Here is a 21,776-nt window from a genome sequence, read left to right on the forward strand (position 1 = left end):
TTCGAAATCTTTCAGGTACTCCGGAATACCTTCCAGATCGACAGACGACACAGACACGGATTTAACAGCGTTAACAAGATGTCCCCGGTTACCACATTTACTATTGCATCCCCATTGAGTGATTTCCCCTGTAACCCAATCAATGGTAGGATTATGGCGTTGAAGTCAAGGCATCCCCAGTACCAGTCCTGCAGGCAAGTTATCTAGCACCAGACAACTTAGTTTCTCCACATGAGTGGAACCCACTTTTAGAGAAAAAAGTTCAGACCTGCAACAGATACCGTCTTGGGTAAGAGGAGATGAGTCAATTGCCACAGTTTTAACAGGATCGTGAAGCCTATCTTATTAAGAGTCATAACCTTGGTATCAATCAGGTTCACAGCCGCACCGCAGTCAATAAAAGCAGTAGTCTGAACAGGACCATAACCAAGTTCCAGTTCCACCTGCAGCACCATTTTTGCACATGAGGAAAATTGTACCTGAAGGTCTGGGTAGCCTCCTCGATTACTACCCAGACCTAGTCGTTTCCCGCCATCTTGGAGGATGACGGACAGGAGGGGCAGTCCTTCTTCCAATGTCCAGATTTCCCACAATAGAAGCACAACTGCTTTTCCCGGCGGCGTCTTCTTTCCTTCTCCTCACAGGTGACAGCGCTCACCTCCATAGCCATAGGAAAAGTCCGGGTCTCATCTCCACTGAAGAATAAGGGCGTTTCCCGTTGCATAATGCCTCTAGCCCGCAGCCTGCGATCCATGCGAACCGCTTGGACCATGGCATCCTCCAGGGAGTCAGGCGGAGGATGAAGTGCCAAAGCATCCTTCAGACGTTCACACAGGCCTCTGTGGAACAGCCCCCGAAGGGCGGCATCACTCCAGGAAATCTCCGCTGCCCAACGTCTGAATTCAGTACAGAACCATTCGGCTGAGTGCTCCCTCTGACAGACACTCATCACTTTGTCCTCAGCCAACCGCACTCTATCAGGCTCATCATAAATAAGCCCTAAGGCTTCAAAAATGCATCCACAGACATTCTCTCAGGGGCAGAAGAGGAAAGCGAGAATGCCCAGGCTTGTGGGGACCCCCTAAGCAGGGAAATCACCACCCCCACCCTCTGTTTCTCATCCCCAGAGGAGCGAGGTCTCAAAGAAAAAAAAGCTTACAGCCCTCCTTAAATGCCCTGAAATCATCCTTGTTACCAGAAAATATATCTGGTAATTTAACCGGGGATTCAGGTGGGACTAAAATGACATCTCTATTCCCCACCTGCTGGAAGCCTGCAGAAAGTACCCCCCTGAACTGAGTCCTCAACCCGCCGTTGGGACTGGGCCAGAGATTGGTGTTCCAAACTAAGCTTCTGCAGTGACTGAGTCAAGCTTTTCACCTGCTCAGATAAGGCACACATTGGGTCCATGCTGCAGAAGTGAGGAGAGAAAAAAAATTTGTAGGCCAGTTATAATGTCAGAGACACTGCACTGAGCTTGCTCACTGAGCCAGTGCGCGTGTCCTGAGTAAAGCGAAAGCGCGCTCAAAGCTACCTGTGGAGCGGGCAGCAGCCGAGTAGATGCGTACTTCAGAGCCGCAGGACCTGAAGCACGTGACTGCTGGGGGCGTGGCCTAAACTCCACAGAGCTAGGAGCTGCACGAGAACTCCTAGCAGAGTAACTGCGAGACAAAGTTACCAAGGGGCATGGACAGTGAGAATAGTCAGGACGTAGTCAATGAGTCATACACAGAGATAGTTGCAAGGTACAAGAGGGGCGAGCAGAGAGGAGTCAGATCCCAGGCAATGAGTCATACACAGAGAGGGTAGCGCAGTACAGAATCAACATGCAAACTCACAACGGGAAACAGAACCGGGTCAGAAGCATATAAACAAGCTATAGCAACAAACAGGCACACAGGGGTCAGCACACTCGGCTAAAGGCAGAAGTATAACTGGCAGGGATTGAAGCTACCCAGGGGTTTATGAAGCTCTCCCAGAACCAGAAAGAGGCCACAATCATTAACCCCAAGTGTGCAGGTCAAAACCTGCACAGAGCTCCAGACATTAACCCCCGGTGTGCAGCTCAAAAACCTGCACTGGGATCATGACAATTTGTCCATAGATTTCATCACCAACCTTCCCCCCTCCAAGAGTAATACCGTTGTTTGGGTTGTGGTGGACAGGTTTAGTAAGCAGGCACATTTTGTACCCTTGGCGGCTCTACCTAATACGGAAACGTTGTCCAGATTGTTTGTTGAGCATGTGGTGCGGTTGCATTGTGTCACGCTCACGCCTTGGCTGAATGGCGCGAGCCGGGGGTTTGTGGCCCCACTGGACCACAAACCAGACTACCCTGGAAGGGGCGTGACTACGACAGCTACCTCGGTCTTCACTGGAGCCTCTGATGGTGAGGTCAGGCTTGTGCGGCAGATAGCTGTCGGGTGCCACTCCAGGGTGGTGTCTGGCTGTGGCTGCTGGTCCCACTCGGGGACAAGTCACTTTGACAGAGGCTATAGACAGGCAGGTAGACACGACAGGCACGGCTGAGACACAGGGCAGGCGGGCACGGCTTGGAGACACAGGACAGGCGGGCACAGCTTGGAGACACAGGACAGGCGGGCACGGCTTGGAGACACAGGACAGGCGGGCACGGCTTGGAGACACAGGACAGGCGGGCACGACTTGGAGACACAGGACAGGCGGGCACGGCTTGGAGACACAGGACAGGCGGGCACGGCTTGGAGACACAGGACAGATTGGCGTGGTATGAGATGGAGCAGGTAGGGACCTGTTCACACAGCAGGTGTAGGCAGGAGTAAGTGGTGTATGCTGGAACAGGATCTGGACCTGTTCACACAGGAGGTGCAGGTATGGATATAGGCAGGAAGGAGTGGAATATGAAGGAACAGGTTTGGACCTGTTCACACAGGAGGTGCAGGCAGGCAGAGCCGCAGGAGTGCGGAGCAGGCAGAGCCGCAGGATTGCGGAGCAGGCAGAGCCGCAGGAGTGCGGAGCAGGCAGAGCCGCAGGAGTGCGGAGCAGGCAGAGCCGCAGGAGTGCGGAACAGGCAGAGCCGCAGGAGTGCGGAACAGGCAGAGCCGCAGGAGTGCGGAGCAGGCAGAGCGGCTAGGGAGCCGTGCAGACAGAGCGGCTAGGGTGCAGATGCACAGATAAAGCTGCGAGGGTGCAGATGCACAAATAAAGCTGCGAGGGTGCAGATGTACAGATAAAGCTGCGAGGGTGCAGATGCACAGATAAAGCTGCGAGGGTGCAGATGCACAGATAAAGCTGCGAGGGTGCAGATGCACAGACAGGGAGGACACAAGGAAAGACACGGCAGAGAAGGAACCACAAACAAGGAGACTGACAGACAGAGGTAAGACCGAGTTCAGACAGAGACACCGGGACAAAGACACAGGGGCCAGGATATTCTGCCTCCTGGCAGGCAGACAAGGTACAATGCGAGACAAAGAGTATTCCTACAGAGAAGGAGATACACCGAACAGGGCCTGGCTTCCTCAGCAGCAAGATACTAACTGAGTATAGACATTGCACAGGCAATGATTCAGTGGGAGTGGCGAAACTAAATAGTCAAGGGCTCCAGGTGATTGGTAAGGGACATATTACACAGGTGCACCCTGACTGCATAAGAACCAGAGAGTTCAGGCGCCGCCCCCCTATACACACACAGTCTGGAAACATGGAGAGCAGAGGCACAGAGCTGGCAACAGACAGAATTCACAGTATGGCTTGAAGCAGAAAGTAAGTTGGTGTGCGGGGGATGGGAGGCCATGCAGAGATGCCAGCAGGGTTGTTACAGTACCCCCCCTTTACGGCCCCTCTTCCTCAAGCCTGCCAGAATGACCAGAAGAAGGAGTACGGGACCACACACAGTCCAGGTTGACACGACATTCTTCAGGTAGGGTGCAATACGTGTGCCATCTGGAATCACTGAGTGCCAAGTTTCTTGGTGCCCATCAGTTTCCAACACAGAGGGTACAAGGACTTCTTCCTCCTGATTGGCAGAAGGCAGGGACCTGGAAGCTTCAGACTTGACCCCTACATCAGCCGGCCAGCTAGAAACAGAAGACACCTTCACTGAGTCCAACTTCAGCCCAACATGCCAGAAAAATTGGACCTCCTCCTCCCGGTTGCTGAGAAACAGAGATACGTAGGTCACTGTTCCAACCTCTTCACCCACCTGCCAAATGGAAGCTGGAGGCATACATACAGGGAGCCACTTCAGCCTGTTACCCTGAAAAAACTGGACTACATCCTCCTGGTTAGATGATGAGTGAAGCTCTGTCTTGGGACCTTCACCCCTTGGCCACAGGGGAGCTGAAAGCATACACTCTGGATCCATCTTGGGTGCTCTTGGGAGCAGAACACTGGTATAGTCGCTGGGGATGTGTGAGGAGACTGAGACCGCCTCCCCCCTCTTCAGAGGCATCCTCACACCTTGACTCGGCGACTAGCAAACCAGGCGAAGAAGACGACTTTGCTGACTGAATGCGACGCAAGGGAACCAGACACCTCTTGTCACTTGGTTGTTTCAAGTGTGGCGCCTTGCTGGGTCTCCAAACATAAATGGGCATCAGGATCTCTGGTTCAGAATGACCCATGGGCATACCAGACAGCCAATGGAAGACTAACTTCTTCGTATACAAAGCTACGACCTGGAGCTGTAGTTGTCCTTGCAGGACTAGACTCTTCTCCAATAGGGCTCGGCCACCTCGAGACAATGCCCACGCTGCCTTCGGGAGCTGTATGACAGAGACCACACACTGACTCTGTAAGACTGGCGACTTAAATACACCAAAGCTCCCTGAAGGCAGAGAAACAGTTAAAGAGTTTAATGGAGAGGGAGTACTCTCGCCAGGGGCAGCCTCTTCTACTGGCCCAGGGTTCTGGAGTACAGGCTTCACAGGGCAGAGGCCAGATTCCGGCTGCAACTTGGCCCGCTTCTTCTTTTTAGACCTCTTGGATCTTGCAAGGGAGGCCGCATCGGCAGACTGTGGAACAGGTGATGGCTGGACGGTCATAGGTGGTTGAGATGTTTCACCCACAGGTTCCTCTTGTCTAGTCTGTCTCTGGAAGCTTGGAGGGGAAGACTTTTCAGGAGCAACTGGTCGAGGCTCATCAAAGACTTTACGGAAGGCCACCAGGAAGGCCCCCAGGCTCAAGACGACAGGGTCCCCTGCTTCCCAAAGGGGACAGATCCACATCAAGGCATCACCAGCTAGGTAGGACATTATCTATCCCACCTTGACCCGGTCAGAGGGGAAACAAGCTGCATTCTGCAGGATGTAGTGCAGGCATTTCTTCAGGAACCCTTGGCACTCTTTGGGGTCCCCATAGAACCTAGGCAGGTCTGCTGGGTTGTGCTCTTCATAGGCCAGGAGCTGATTGTAGAGAGCATTGGAGATGATGATTGGTTCAGAGGTCTCCACAATCGGAACCTCGCAGGATGGAACAAATTCCTCTGGTTGCTCATACTGGCAGGGAGAAAGTTCATCATGCTCCGCAAGCGGAAGGACATGGGACTCAGCGGGGACCATGGCCTGTGCAAACTGTCACGCTCGCGCCTTGGCTGAATGGCGCGAGCCGGGGGTTTGTGGCCCCACTGGACCACAAACCAGACTACCCTGGAAGGGGCGTGACTACGACAGCTACCTCGGTCTTCACTGGAGCCTCTGATGGTGAGGTCAGGCTTGTGCGGCAGATAGCTGTCGGGTGCCACTCCAGGATGGTGTCTGGCTGTGGCTGCTGGTCCCACTCGGGGACAAGTCACTTTGACAGAGGCTATAGACAGGCAGGCAGGTAGACACGATAGGCACGGCTGAGACACAGGGCAGGCGGGCACGGCTTGGAGACACAGGACAGGCGGGCACGGCTTGGAGACACAGGACAGGCGGGCACAGCTTGGAGACACAGGACAGGCGGGCACAGCTTGGAGACACAGGACAGGCGGGCACGGCTTGGAGACACAGGACAGGCGGGCACGGCTTAGAGACACAGGACAGGCGGGCACGGCTTGAAGACACAGGACAGGCGGGCACGGCTTGGAGACACAGGACAGATTGGCGTGGTATGAGAAGGAGCAGGTAGGGACCTGTTCACACAGCAGGTGTAGGCAGGAGGAAGTGGTGTATGCTGGAACAGGATCTGGACCTGTTCACACAGGAGGTGCAGGTATGGATATAGGCAGGAAGGAGTGGAATATGAAGGAACAGGTTTGGACCTGTTCACACAGGAGGTGCAGGCAGGCAGAGCCGCAGGAGTGCGGAGCAGGCAGAGCCGCAGGAGTGCGGAACAGGCAGAGCCGCAGGAGTGCGGAGCAGGCAGAGCGGCTAGGGAGCCGTGCAGACAGAGGGCTAGGGTGCAGATGCACAGATAAAGCTGCGAGGGTGCAGATGCACAGATAAAGCTGCGAGGGTGCAGATGCACAGATAAAGCTGCGAGGGTGCAGATGCACAGATAAAACTGCGAGGGTGCAGATGCACAGATAAAACTGCGAGGGTGCAGATGCACAGATAAAACTGCGAGGGTGCAGATGCACAGATAAAGCTGCGAGGGTGCAGATGCACAGATAAAGCTGCGAGGGTGCAGATGCACAGATAAAGCTGCGAGGGTGCAGATGCACAGATAAAGCTGCGAGGGTGCAGATGCACAGATAAAGCTGCGAGGGTGCAGATGCACAGACAGGGAGGACACAAGGAAAGACACGGCAGAGAAGGAACCACAAACAAGGAGACTGACAGACAGAGGTAAGACCAAGTTCAGACAGAGACACCGGGACAAAGACACAGGGACCAGGATATTCTGCCTCCTGGCAGGCGGACAGAGAACAGGCAAGGCACTGGGAACAAGACTCAAGGGCCAGGATATTCTGCCTCCTGGCAGGCGGACAAGGTACAAAGCGAGACAGAGTATTCCTACAGAGAAGGAGATACACCGAACAGGGCCTGGCTTCCTCAGCAGCAAGATACTAACTGAGTATAGACATTGCACAGGCAATGATTCAGTGGGAGTGGCAAAACTAAATAGTCAAGGGCTCCAGGTGATTGGTAAGGGACATATTACACAGGTGCCCCCTGACTGCATAAGAACCAGAGAGTTCAGGCGCCACCCCCCTATACACAGTCTGGAAACATGGAGAGCAGAGGCACAGAGCTGGCAACAGACAGAATTCACAGCTTGGCTTGAAGCAGAAAGTAAGTTGGTGTGCGGGGGATGAGAGGCCATGCAGTGATGCCAGCAGGGTTGTTACACATTGGGTACCCTTGAATGTGGTGTCTGATAGGGGAGTACAATTTTTTCCAGATTTTGGAGGGCATTTTTTTGTAAGAGGTTGGGTATTGGTCTGTCCTTTTCATCCGCTTACCATCCAGAGACTAATGGGCAGACTGAGCGGACCAATCAGTCTCTGGAGCAAATTCTGCGTTGCTTGACCTCAGCCCGACAGGATGATTGGTGTACTGCGTTACCTTTGGCCGAGTTTGCGTTTAACAACTGCATTAACCAGTCTACGGGTACATCTCCCTTTTTCTGCAACTATGGGTTTCATCCTCATTTTGGAGAGTTTTTCCGTTTGGACTCTGGGTGTCCTGGGGCGGATGAGACTATCCAGCGGTTGGGGGAGGTATGGCGGGAGGTCCAGAGTAACATTACGAAGGCCCAGGATAAATATAAGTTTTTTGCAGACAAAAACAGTCCGTGGGGCCGGTGTTCCAGGTTGGGGATAAGGTATGGTTATCGACCAAGGCTCAAGGTCCCCTCTGCGAAGCTTGGACCTAAATTTATTGGTCCCTATGAAATTACCTAAGCAGTGAACCCGGTGGCTTTTCGGTTGCGTCTCCCGCCATCTCTACGGATCCCCAATGTTTTGCATAGGGCCCTTTTGAAACCTGTGGGGTCCTGTGGGGAGGGATCAGTGTCTTCTCCGCCACCGGTTTTGGTAGACGGGCAGTCTGAGTACAAGGTGGAACGAATTGTTGACTCTAGGTTGGTACGTCATGCCCTTCAATATCTTGTACATTGGAAAGGCTATGGTCCTGAAGACCGGTTGTGGGTTCCTGCTTGATCGGTCCATGCAGATCGGTTGGTCCGGGCCTTTCACGCCAAGTATCCTGAGAGACCTGGGGGTCCAGTGGCCCCCCCGTCGAGAGGAGGGTACTGTCATGATGCAGTATGGGGTTTGTCTTTGGCCCATCCTGGTCAGACAGGGGTTAATTGTTTCTGCCTCTCTCTGGCAGAGGGCGGCTATTTAATGCTCACTCAACCTAGGTCCGGTGTCAGTTATTCTCCTGCCCTCGGCTGAGTTAGTTGACCTCTTGTGTACGTGTGCCTTGTGCCTGATAACTTGTTGCTTGTTTGGTTTTGATCCGGTTCTGTCCCTGTTACGAGTTCTGCCTGCCCCTCTTGTACTGCGCTACCTCTCTGTGTACGACCCTCTCCCTGTGACTTGACTATTCTCTGCTCGTCCCTCTGGTAGCGCACAGCCCTCTCCGTGTACGACCTCTGCATGTCTGACCTGCGTTTTCCTCTACTACAGTTTCCCTGCAGTAAGTACATTACATCTGCAGCAGTAGGACGCTAAGCCCCGCCCCCTGCAGTCACACGATCGTAGGTTCTGGGACTCCTTACTATTTTCAGTGCCGCAGGTCCTGTCTGCTTGAACTTTCACTACAGTATTGGACCCGGCGCTCTCCCATAGTGTGGGTAAGTCACCCTGCTCTGCGTGGCAGTTTGTCGACGCTGACAGGGTCCTGACATTAGAGTCCTGACACCATCTGCCTGTGCCAGTGACCAGAGGTAAACTTTTTACCTCCGATTACAGCTGCGAGCCCATGCTGTCATTTGTCAGCATGGGAACCGCAGCTGTCTGGTGGTAATGATTTTACCACCGATCAGAAGCAATGTTTGCCGCACTGTCATGTGCCAAACCCAAACAGTAACATGGACTTCCTAGTGAAGTCCGTGTTCGGTGTCCATGCTCAAACAGTAGGTGTTCGGTACGGACACCGAACTTTACTGTTCGAGTTCGCCCATCTCTATCTGTGGCATGTGAGAGAAAACTAGAGGAAAGCCAGGCAAACACGGGGAGAACATACAAACTACTTGCAGCCGTTTTTCGTGATGAGATTTGAACCCAGGACCCCAGTGCTGCAAATCAACGGTGCTAACCACTGAGCCATCATACAGTGCTAACCACTGAGCCACCTTGCTGCTCTATGTATAGTACAGTGCTCACAAATGAGCCACAATACTGCCCTATATATGGCAGTGCTAACCACTGAGCTACCATGCCGGTCTCCATACAGTACAGTGCTAACCACTGAGCTACCATGCCGGTCTCCATACAGTACAGTGCTAACCACTGAGCTACCATGCCGGTCTCCATACAGTACAGTGCTAACCACTGAGCCACAATACTGCCCTATATGTGGCAGTGCTAACCACTGAGCTACCATGCCGGTCTCCATACAGTACAGTGCTAACCACTGAGCTACCATGCCGGTCTCCATAGAGTACAGTGCTAACCACTGAGCTACCATGCCGGTCTCCATACAGTACAGTGCTAACCACTGAGCTACCATGCCGGTCTCCATACAGTACAGTGCTAACCACTGAGCTACCATGCCGGTCTCCATACAGTACAGTGCTAACCACTGAGCTACCATGCCGGTCTCCATACAGTACAGTGCTAACCACTGAGCTACCATGCCGGTCTCCATACAGTACAGTGCTAACCACTGAGCTACCATGCCGGTCTCCATACAGTACAGTGCTAACCACTGAGCTACCATGCCGGTCTCCATACAGTACAGTGCTAACCACTGAGCTACCATGCCGGTCTCCATACAGTACAGTGCTAACCACTGAGCTACCATGCCGGTCTCCATACAGTACAGTGCTAACCACTGAGTCACCATGCTGCGCTATATAAAGTACAGTGCTAACCACTGAGCCACCATACTGCCTCATGCTATCCACTGAGCACCTGTGCTGCCTTTGAAGGAAACAAAAGATATATATATAGGGGAGAAACACAAGACAGTATAGGAAACAGGAGACAATGGAAAAGACAGATGAGGCAACAAGAAAATATCAAAAGATGCAGTAGAAGAGACAGAAGATTGTGTAGACAAGGGGAAATGGAGGAGACAAGAAAATAAAAAATAGGCAATAAGAAAATACAGTGGAGACAGGAGAAGAAATAATAGATGATACACCATTGTAAATACACCCCTGTCATCTGTATCTCCCCCACCTCACTGTAGAGTGTAAGCTCTCACCAGCAGGGGCGGCTGATTGTGCTTTAATTGTTGTATTGTTAACGTTGTTACTTATGACTTGTGTTTTGAAACTGTTAATCTGTAAAGCGCTGCGGAATATGTTGGCGCTATATAAATAAAGATTATTATTATTATTAGAAGAAGAAAATGAAGGACACAACACATGAGACAACGGACACTGGAGGGGACAATGGTAGAAAGAGTAGACAACATGAAATATAGTGAAGGAGAAAAGAAAGGAAGAAACAATAGGAGAGACTGGAGTGACAAGAAGAATAAAAAAAAGAAGAGGAGACAAGTGTATAGAGGAAAGTAGAGGCAATGGAAGAAGAGACAGCAAGAAACGAGGAAAGGAAACTGAAGACAAAAAAATGGAAAAAACAATGTAAGAAAAGAGGCAATACAATGATGACAGTGGAGCAAACGGGAAAGACAATGGAAGACAAGAAAACGAGAAGATGAATGAAGTGGCAGAAAATAGTGGACACAATGGAAGAGACAGAAGAAAAAAAGGTGGAGGCAATAGAAGAAACAGGAGGTAACAAAATAGTGGAGGAAACAACAGAAAAAGCAAAGAAGGAGACTAGAAAAGACAAAAGGAGTTGGAAAAAGGAAACAGAAGAGACCAAGGTGGAAACAATAGCAAAGACAAAAGCACAGACAGAAGAGACAAGAAAAGAAACAATAGATGAGAGGAAACAATGAAAGACAGAGACAAAGGAAAAGACACAGGAGGAGACAGGAGACAGTAAAGTAAACAACAGAACCAACAAAGGAGGAGGCAGAGGAAGAAACAAACCAGGAAGAAGAAACTGAGTAGAAGACAACAGACAGGAAAGGCAATGGACGAGACAATGGAAGAACAAGGGAAGAGACAATGAAAGAGAAAAGGGAGGAGACAGAAGAATAGACAAAAGAATAGACAAATGAGGAAACAATGGAAAAGTCAAAGGAAGATACAATGGAGACAACGGAAGAGACAAAAGAAAAGATAAAAAAAAGATATAGAAAGAGACAACAGAGGAGACAATGTAAGAGACAACAAAGATGACAATAGAAGAGATATCAGTAAAGAAAACGGAAGAGACAATGGAAGGGACAAAGGGAGAGACAAAGACGTCAACAGAAGATACATCGGAAGAGACAAAGGAAAAAACTAAGGAAGAGACTACGGAAAAAACACAGCAGGAGACAATGGAAGAGACAAAGGAGAAAGAGACAATGGATGAGATAAAGGAGACCCCAACAGAACAGACAAAAGCGGAGGCAAAGGAGACAATGGAAGAGACAAAGGAGGAACAAAGGAGGAGACAACAGAAAAACACAAAGCAAGAGACAATGGAAGAGACAAAGGAAACAATCGAAGCGAAAATGGAAGCGAAAGAGCAGGAGGAGACAACAGAAAAGACAAAAGCGGAGACAATGAAAAAGACAAAGGAGGAAACAGAAAAGACAAAGGAGGAAACAGAAGAGACAAAAGAGGAAATAATGGAAAAAAACAAAAGGAGGAGACATCAGAAGAGAAAAAAGAGGAAGCAAAGGAAGAGAAAAGGGAAAAAACAAAGGAGAAGACAAAGGAGTAAATAATGAAAGAGACATAGGCAGAAACAATGGGAATGGGCACCACCTGATGAAGACAGAGGTTACCCGTCGAAACGCGTAGTGGAACTTAATAAAGAAGAAAACCTTTCAAGCTTCTCCCTTTCCTTTGCGCTCCCCTGCAATCTAGTTACCCTGCTTCCCATGTTTTTATCCTATCTAGAGGCACCCGACAGAAGCAGCATCGGATTACATCTACCAGCACCCTGAGACCTGTCAGCCTGGCGCTCCATATATCTGTCTCACTCTGACTAAGGGTACCGTTACACCTAGCGATGTACCAGCGATCCCGACCAGCGATATGACGCGGTCAGGATCGCTGGTGCATCGTTAGTGGTCGCTAGTGAGCTGCCACACAGGCAGATCTCACCAGCGACATCGCTGGGGATGGGGATCGCTACTTACCTGTCACACCAGGCGATCCTGCGTCCTCCCGTCCGGCTCCACGCGTCGCTCGTCATCACAGCAGGAAGCGCCGCAGGAAGTGGCCGACGAGGAATGGTCCAGCAGCTTCTCGCGCGATCAGCGATAACCAGCGGGGGAGCCGGTCGGAGGTAAGTATCACATGCAGCGATATCGCTAGCAATATCGCTGTAACGTCACAAAATCGGTGACTTTACAGCGATATTGCTAGCGATATCGCAGTGTGTAACGGGGGCTTAATTCATATAGGCAGAAACAATGGAAGAGACAAAGTAGGAAACAAGGGAAGAGACAATGGAAGAGACAAAAGAGGAAATAATGGAAAAAAAACAAAAGAGGAGACAATGAAGAGACAAAAAAGGAAACAACGGAAGAGAAAACAAAGAAAACAAAGCAAGAGACAAAGTAGTAAGGAACGGAAGAAACAATTGAGGAGAGAAAGAGGGAAGCAATGGAAAAGACAAAAGAGGAAACAACGGAGGAGATAAACAAGGATACAATGGAAGAGAAAAAAGGAAACAAAGGAAGAGAAAAAGGAGCATACAATGGGCGAGACAAAGGAGCTAAAGTAAGAGAAAACAAGAGAAAAAGGAGGAAACAACATAAGAGATAAAAGGAGGAGACAACATAACAGACAAAGAAGGAGACAAAAGAAGAGAAAGGAAGAGACAATGGAAGCGAAAGAGCACGAGATAAAGCAGGAGACAACAGAAGAAACAAGGGAGGGAAAAAATGGAAGAGAAAAAAAAAAAAGAGGTGACAACGGGCGAGACAAAGGAGCAGACAACGAGCGAGACAAAGGAGCAGACAACGGGCGAGTCAAAGGAGCCGACAATGGGCAAGACAAAGGAGGAGACAAGAGAAAAAGGAGGAGACAATGGAGTAGACAAAGGAGGAGACAATGGAAGAGGCAACGGAGCAGACATGGGAGGAAAAAAACAGAAGGGGAAAAGGAGGAAACAACGGAAGAGACAAAAAAAGAAAACAAAGCAAGAGACAAAGTAGTATGGACCGGAAGAAACAATTGAGGAGAGAAAGAGGGAAGCAATGGAAAAGACAAAAGAGGAAACAACGGAGGAGATAAACAAGGATACAATGGAAGAGAAAAAAGGAAACAAAGGAAGAGAAAAAGGAGCATACAATGGGCGAGACAAAGGAGCTAAAGTAAGAGAAAACAAGAGAAAAAGGAGGAAACAACATAAGAGATAAAAGGAGGAGACAACATAAGAGACAAAGAAGGAGACAAAAGAAGAGAAAGGAAGAGACAATGGAAGCGAAAGAGAACGAGATAAAGCAGGAGACAACAGAAGAAACAAGGGAGGGAAAAAATGGAAGAGAAAAAAAAGAGGTGACAACAGGCGAGACAAAGGAGCAGACAACGAGCGAGACAAAGGAGCAGACAACGGGCGAGACAAAGGAGCAGACAACGGGCGAGTCAAAGGAGCCGACAATGGGCAAGACAAAGGAGGAGACAAGAGAAAAAGGCGGAGACAATGGAGTAGACAAAGGAGGAGACAATGGAAGAGGCAACGGAGCAGACATGGGAGGAAAAAACAGAAGAGGAAAAGGAGGAAACAACGGAAGAGACAAAAAAAGAGGAGACAATGAAAGAGAAAGAAGGAAACAACGGAGGAGACAAAGAAGGAGAATGGAAGAGACAACAGAAGGAACAAAAGAGACAACGGAAGAGACAAGGGAGAAAAAAACGGATGAGGCAACGGAAGAGGAAAAAGAGGAAACAATGGAAGAGACAAGGGAGGAAAAAATGGAAGAGGAAAAGGAGGAAACAACGGAAGAAAAAAAGGAGTGTCACGTACCCGTTTCTCAGCACATGACATGGGGTTGCGCCTGCAAGGGTTATTCTATCTCCTCTCACTCAGTCCAGCATTCAACCTCTGTCCTATACTGCAATGGGAGCCTAAATCACACCCCGACACATACATGCTGCCACCACTCACCGAACACACGGGCGATGAGTCCCGGAGATACTACTACTCCTATGTGCCAATCAACAGGAGCGCACACTCTAAGGCTAAGGATTCTTTAGAGTATACAAGGTTCAAACTTAATGAAGTTGTAAGCTTTAATAAAAAAGGTGCAGTGCTCACAATAAAAGGATATAAAAATTATGGAAATAAAGAGTGACATACAAATATGCAAAATAGTGATAAAAATAAAAGGGAGAAATTTACAGAAATATCTAAACTTTGCAGTCTGGTACTCTGTTCCTTGAGGGAGGGAGGAATATGAAACGGATCACATCAGCTTCGCTGCCCTAATCTGTGAACAACTTTCTTTGTGTATGGGCCTAATTTATAGATTTAACCTGGAGACCAGATTTCTGGAGCAGCCTCTCATGTTACTATTCTAATTCCTGGTTTGTGACTGGACCATGGCTACTTTACCAATGAATACATTATTTTCCTCTGAACACTCTTTGGGTAACCTTTCTTTCTCAGAGTAAATATAACGTGTCAGGCAGCAATTTGGTGTCTCCCTTCACAGGCACCAGAATGTGTGAAATGTCTCCAATTCTGTGACTTCCCAGGAAGGGCCCCTGGGGTCTAAAACTGCCTTTTCTCAGGATAACATATGACATCACCTTTGTGAGACATGCCACCTAAGGAGAGATACAAGGTAACTGCTGGCCATACATCATCTACAAATACATATTTCCACTATAAGGAGGAAACAATGGAAGAGACAAAGGAAGAAACAATGTAGGAGACAATGGAAGAGACAAAGGAGAAGAATGGAATCGACAACAGAAGAAACAAAAGAGGAGACAAGGGAGGAAAAGATGGAAGCGGCAACGGAAGAGGCAATGGAAGAGAAAAAAGAGGAGACAACGGGAGACATCGGAAGAGACAATGGAAGAGAAAAGGGAAAAGACACCGAAGGAGAAAACAATGAAAGAAAAAAACAGAGGAAACAAAGGAGGAGACAACAAAAGGCAAAGGAGAGACAAAGGTAAAGAAAGGAGAAAATGGAAGGAACATGAGCAGAGAATATGAAGATAGTAGAGGAAACAGATGTAAGAAAGGAGTCATGAAAACAGACAAATGAGACAACGAGAGAGACAGGAAACAACAATAAAGTGAAGGTGAGAAAATGGAAGTGAAGAGGAATAGATGACAACAGGAGATAAGGAAATGTGTAAAATACAGAAAGTGCAATGTAGAAACAGGGAATAACGGGGAGTAAATCACAGAATAGACGTTAGCCATAGGGGAGGCAACAGAAGAGAAAAATGACAACAGGAGACATGAGTCAATGAAGGGTGCAAATGAGAAGCGGGAGAATGATGGAGACTTTGCTGAAACTTTAGGGTTTCCATAGCCTTAGACAATAAAGACTGACCCGTATCATCTTACCCAGACATGATTCTTGAGGACGTCTCGGAGGCTGGCGCTGCATCTCTGAGGAGGTCTGAGGCCTCCATCCCTGTGGTAACAAGATACTGAGTAGCAGAACTTCCATATCTGCCCAATCCACAATGACAGCTGCCAGTCATGGCCGACGGCACTCACCTGAGTTATGGCGCAGTTTTATCACCCATTGATGGAGGGAATCCGGGATTGGAGCACGAAAAAGATATTCAGAACCGTCCATTAATCTGTAGAATATAGAGACAAGTGGAGATGATGAACAGTGTGTATGTGTACAGAGTATATATTGTATGTACCGTCACATACGGGGTGAGGGCCGTGTACAGAGTATATACTGTATGTACCGTCACATACGGGGTGAGGGCCGTGTACAGAGTATATACTGTATGTACCGTCACATACGGGGTGAGGGCCGTGTACAGGGTATATACTGTATGTACCGTCACATCCGGGGTGAGGGCCGTGTACAGAGCCTATACTGTATGTAACGTCACATAAGGGTGAGGGCCGTGTACAGAGTATATACTGTATGTACCGTCACATACAGGGTGAGGGCCGTGTACAGAGTATATACTGTATGTACCGTCACATCCGGGGTGAGGGCCGTGTACAGAGTATATACTGTATGTACCGTCACATCCGGGGTGAGGGCCGTGTACAGAGTATATACTGTATGTACCGTCACATACAGGGTGAGGGTCGTAGACAGAGTATATACTGTATGTACCGTCACATACGGGGTGAGGGCCGTGTACAGAGTATATACTGTATGTACCGTCACATACGGGGTGAGGGCCGTGTACAGAGTATATACTGTATGTACCGTCACATACGGGGTGAGGGCCGTATACAGAGTATATACTGTATGTAACGTCACATACGGGGTGAGGGCCGTGTACAGAGTATATACTGTATGTACCGTCACATACAGGGTGAGGGCCGTATACAGAGTATATACTGTATGTACCGTCACATACGGGGTGAGGGCCGTATACAGAGGATATACTGTATGTACCGTCACATACGGGGTGAGGGCCGTGTACAGAGTATATACTGTATGTACCGTCACATACGGGGTGAGGGCCGTGTACAGAGCCTATACTGTATGTAACGTCACATACGGGGTGAGGGCCGTGTACAGAGTATATACTGTATGTACCGTCACATACAGGGTGAGGGCCGTGTACAGAGTATATACTGTATGTACCGTCACATACAGGGTGAGGGTCGTATACAGAGTATATACTGTATGTACCGTCACATACGGGGTGAGGGCCGTATACAGAGTATATACTGTATGTACCGTCACATACGGGGTGAGGGCCGTGTACAGAGTATATACTGTATGTACCGTCACATACGGGGTGAGGGCCGTATACAGAGGATATACTGTATGTACCGTCACATATGGGGTGAGGGCCGTGTACAGAGCCTATACTGTATGCACCGTCACATCCGGAGTGAGGGCCGTGTACAGAGTATATACTGTATGTACCGTCACATACGGGGTGAGGGCCGTATACAGAGTATATACTGTATGTACCGTCACATACGGGGTGAGGGCCGTATACAGGGTATATACTGTATGTACCGTCACATAAGGGTGAGGGCCGTGTACAGAGTATATACTGTATGTACCGTCACATACGGGGTGAGGGCCGTGTACAGAGTATATACTGTATGTACCATCACATACGGGGTGAGGGCCGTATACAGAGTATATACTGTATGTACCGTCACATACGGGGTGAGGGCCGTATACAGGGTATATACTGTATGTACCGTCACATACGGGGTGAGGGCCGTATACAGAGTATATACTGTATGTACCGTCACATACGGGGTGAGGGCCATGTACAGAGTATATACTGTATGCACCGTCACATACGGGGTGAGGGCCGTGTACAGAGTATATACTGTATGTACCGTCACATACGGGGTGAGGGCCGTGTACAGAGTATATACTGTATGTACCGTCACATACGGGGTGAGGGCCGTATACAGGGTATATACTGTATGTAACGTCACATACGGGGTGAGGGCCGTGTACAGAGTATATACTGTATGTACCGTCACATACGGGGTGAGGGCCGTGTACAGAGCCTATACTGTATGTAACGTCACATACGGGGTGAGGGCCGTGTACAGAGTATATACTGTATGTACCGTCACATACAGGGTGAGGGCCGTGTACAGAGTATATACTGTATGTACCGTCACATACAGGGTGAGGGTCGTATACAGAGTATATACTGTATGTACCGTCACATACGGGGTGAGGGCCGTGTACAGAGTATATACTGTATGTACCGTCACATACGGGGTGAGGGCCGTGTACAGAGTATATACTGTATGTACCGTCACATACGGGGTGAGGGCCGTATACAGAGGATATACTGTATGTACCGTCACATATGGGGTGAGGGTCGTATACAGAGTATATACTGTATGTACCGTCACATACAGGGTGAGGGCCGTGTACAGAGCCTATACTGTATGTAACGTCACATAAGGGTGAGGGCCGTGTACAGAGTATATACTGTATGTACCGTCACATACGGGGTGAGGGCCGTGTACAGAGTATATACTGTATGTACCATCACATACGGGGTGAGGGCCGTATACAGAGTATATACTGTATGTACCGTCACATACGGGGTGAGGGCCGTATACAGGGTATATACTGTATGTACCGTCACATACGGGGTGAGGGCCGTATACAGAGTATATACTGTATGTACCGTCACATACGGGGTGAGGGCCGTGTACAGAGTATATACTGTATGCACCGTCACATACGGGGTGAGGGCCGTGTACAGAGTATATACTGTATGTACCGTCACATCCGGGGTGAGGGCCGTGTACAGAGTATATACTGTATGCACCGTCACATACGGGGTGAGGGCCGTGTACAGAGTATATACTGTATGTACCGTCACATACGGGGTGAGGTCCGTGTACAGAGTATATACTGTATGTACCATCACATACGGGGTAAGGGTCGTATACAGAGTATATACTGTATGTACCGTCACATACGGGGTGAGGGCCATATACAGGGTATATACTGTATGTACCGTCACATCCGGGGTGAGGGCCGTGTACAGAGTATATACTGTATGTACCGTCACATCCGGGGTGAGGGCCGTATACAGAGTATATACTGTATGTACCGTCACATCCGGGGTGAGGGCCGTGTACAGAGTATATACTGTATGTACCGTCACATCCGGGGTGAGGGCCGTATACAGAGTATATACTGTATGTACCGTCACATCCGGGGTGAGGGCCGTGTACAGAGTATATACTGTATGTACCGTCACATCCAGGGTGAGGGCCGTATACAGAGTATATACTGTATGTACCGTCACATACGGGGTGAGGGCCGTGTACAGAGTATATACTGTATGTACCGTCACATCCGGGGTGAGGGCCGTGTACAGAGTATATACTGTATGTACCGTCACATCCGGGGTGAGGGCCGTGTACAGAATATATACTGTATGTACCGTCACATCCGGGGTGAGGGTCGTATATAGAGTATATACTGTATGCACCGTCACATACGGGGTGAGGGCCGTGTACAGAGTATATACTGTATGTACCGTCACATCCGGGGTGAGGGCCGTGTACAGAGTATATACTGTATGTACCGTTACATACGGGGTGAGGGCCGTATACAGAGTATATACTGTATGCACCGTCACATACGGGGTGAGGGCCGTATACAGAGTATATACTGTATGTACCGTCACATCCGGGGTGAGGACCGTGTACAGAGTATATACTGTATGTACCGTCACATACGGGGTGAGGGCCGTGTACAGAGTATATACTGTATGTACCGTCACATACGGGGTGAGGGCCGTATACAGAGTATATACTGTATGTACCGTTACATACGGGGTGAGGGCCGTAAACAGAGTATATACTGTATGCACCGTCACATACGGGGTGAGGGCTGTATACAGAGTATATACTGTATGTACCGTCACATACGGGGTGAGGGCCGTATACAGAGTATATACTGTATGTACCGTCACATACGGGGTGAGGGCTGTATACAGAGTATATACTGTATGTACCGTCACATACGGGGTGAGGGTTGTATATAGAGTATATACCGTATGTACCGTCAGATACGGGATGAGGGCCGTGTACATAGTATATACTGTATGTACCGTCACATACGGGGTGAGGGTCGTGTACAGAGTATATACTGTATGTACCGTCACATCCGGAGTGAGGGTCATATACAGAGTATATACTGTACTAGCTGAAGAGCCCGGCGCTGCCCGGGCATAGTAGCTAACTGTGGTTAGTTATAGAAATTATAATTATCCTCCATCCCATAGTCCAGTGCCCATATACCCATCATACATATCCTCCATCCCATAGTCCCGTGCCCATATACCCATCATACATATCCTCCATCCCATAGTCCCGTGCCCATATACCCATCATACATATCCTCCATCCCATAGTCCCATGCCCATATACCCATCATACATATCCTCCATCCCATAGTCCCGTGCCCATATACCCATCATACATATCCTCCATCCCATAGTCCCGTGCCCATATACCCATCATACATATCCTCCATCCCATAGTCCCATGCCCATATACCCATCATACATATCCATGATCCCATAGCCCCGTGCCCATATACCCATCATACATATCCTCCATCCCATAGTCCCGTGCCCATATACCCATCATACATATCCTCCATCCCATAGTCCCGTGCCCATATACCCATCATACATATCCTCCATCCCATAGTCCCATGCCCATATACCCATCATACATATCCATGATCCCATAGTCCCGTGCCCATATACCCATCATACATATCCTCCATCCCATAGTCCCATGCCCATATACCCATCATACATATCCATGATCCCATAGTCCTGTGCCCATATACCCATCATACATATCCTCCATCCCATAGTCCCATGCCCATATACCCATCATACATATCCATGATCCCATAGTCCTGTGCCCATATACCCATCACACATCCTCCATCCCATAGTCCCGTGCCCATATACCTGTCAAAGATATGCTCCATCCCTTAGTCCCGTGCCCATATACATATCCGCCATCCCATAGTCCCATGCCCATATACCCGTCATACATATCCTCCATCCCATAGTCCAGTGCCCATATACCCATCATACATATCCTCCATCCCATAGTCCCATGCCCATATACCCGTCATACATATCCTCCATCCCATAGTCCAGTGCCCATATACCCATCATACATATCCTCCATCTCATAGTCCCGTGCCCATATACCCATCATACATATCCTCCATCCCATAGTCCCGTGCCCATATACCCATCATACATATCCACCATCCCATAGTCCAGTGCCCATATACCCATCATACATATCCACCATCCCATAGTCCAGTGTCCATATACCCATCATACATATCCTCCATCTCATAGTCCCGTGCCCATATACCCATCATACATATCCTCCATCCCATAGTCCAGTGCCCATATACCCATCATACATATCCACCATCCCATAGTCCAGTGCCCATATACCCATCATACATATCCTCTATCTCATAGTCCCGTGCCCATATACCCATCATACATATCCTCCATCCCATAGTCCAGTGCCCATATACCCATCATACATATCCACCATCCCATAGTCCAGTGCCCATATACCCATCATACATATCCTCCATCCGATAGTCCTGTGCCCATATACCCATCATACATATCCACCATCCCATAGTCCAGTGCCCATATACCCGTCATACATATCCTCCATCTCATAGTCCCGTGCCCATATACCCATCATACATATTCTCCATCCCATAGTCCCGTGCCCATATACCCATCATACATATCCACCATCCCATAGTCCAGTGCCCATATACCCATCATACATATCCTCCATCCGATAGTCCTGTGCCCATATACCCATCATACATATCCACCATCCCATAGTCCAGTGCCCATATACCCATCATACATATCCTCCATCTCATAGTCCCGTGCCCATATACCCATCATACATATCCTCCATCCCATAGTCCAGTGCCCATATACCCATC

At 49.1% G+C, this 21,776-nt stretch overlaps 2 protein-coding genes across 2 annotated transcripts in view; one reads left to right on the forward strand and one right to left on the reverse strand.

Moving 5' to 3' along the window:
• Window positions 1-15,681, forward strand: part of LOC141078074 (uncharacterized) — a 32,217-nt gene extending 16,536 nt beyond the window's left edge. The window contains exons 2-3 of the mRNA XM_073564898.1: window positions 11,535-11,860; window positions 12,999-15,681. Coding sequence (XP_073420999.1) covers window positions 11,535-11,860; window positions 12,999-13,307 — 635 coding nt within the window. The 3' untranslated portion in view covers window positions 13,308-15,681. The remainder of the gene's footprint in view (window positions 1-11,534; window positions 11,861-12,998) is intronic.
• LOC141078071 (PH and SEC7 domain-containing protein-like) overlaps window positions 1-21,776 on the reverse strand; it is a 75,092-nt gene that overhangs the window by 42,053 nt on the left and 11,263 nt on the right. The window contains exons 4-5 of the mRNA XM_073564897.1: window positions 15,833-15,918; window positions 15,677-15,746 (exon numbers count right to left, since the gene is read on the reverse strand). Of these exons, the coding sequence (XP_073420998.1) occupies window positions 15,677-15,746; window positions 15,833-15,918 (156 nt within the window). The remainder of the gene's footprint in view (window positions 1-15,676; window positions 15,747-15,832; window positions 15,919-21,776) is intronic.

This window comes from Dendrobates tinctorius, unplaced genomic scaffold (genome assembly GCF_039654945.1).
Source record: "Dendrobates tinctorius isolate UK_male_01 unplaced genomic scaffold, ASM3965494v1 ptg000501l, whole genome shotgun sequence".
Lineage (NCBI taxonomy): Eukaryota > Metazoa > Chordata > Amphibia > Anura > Dendrobatidae > Dendrobates > Dendrobates tinctorius.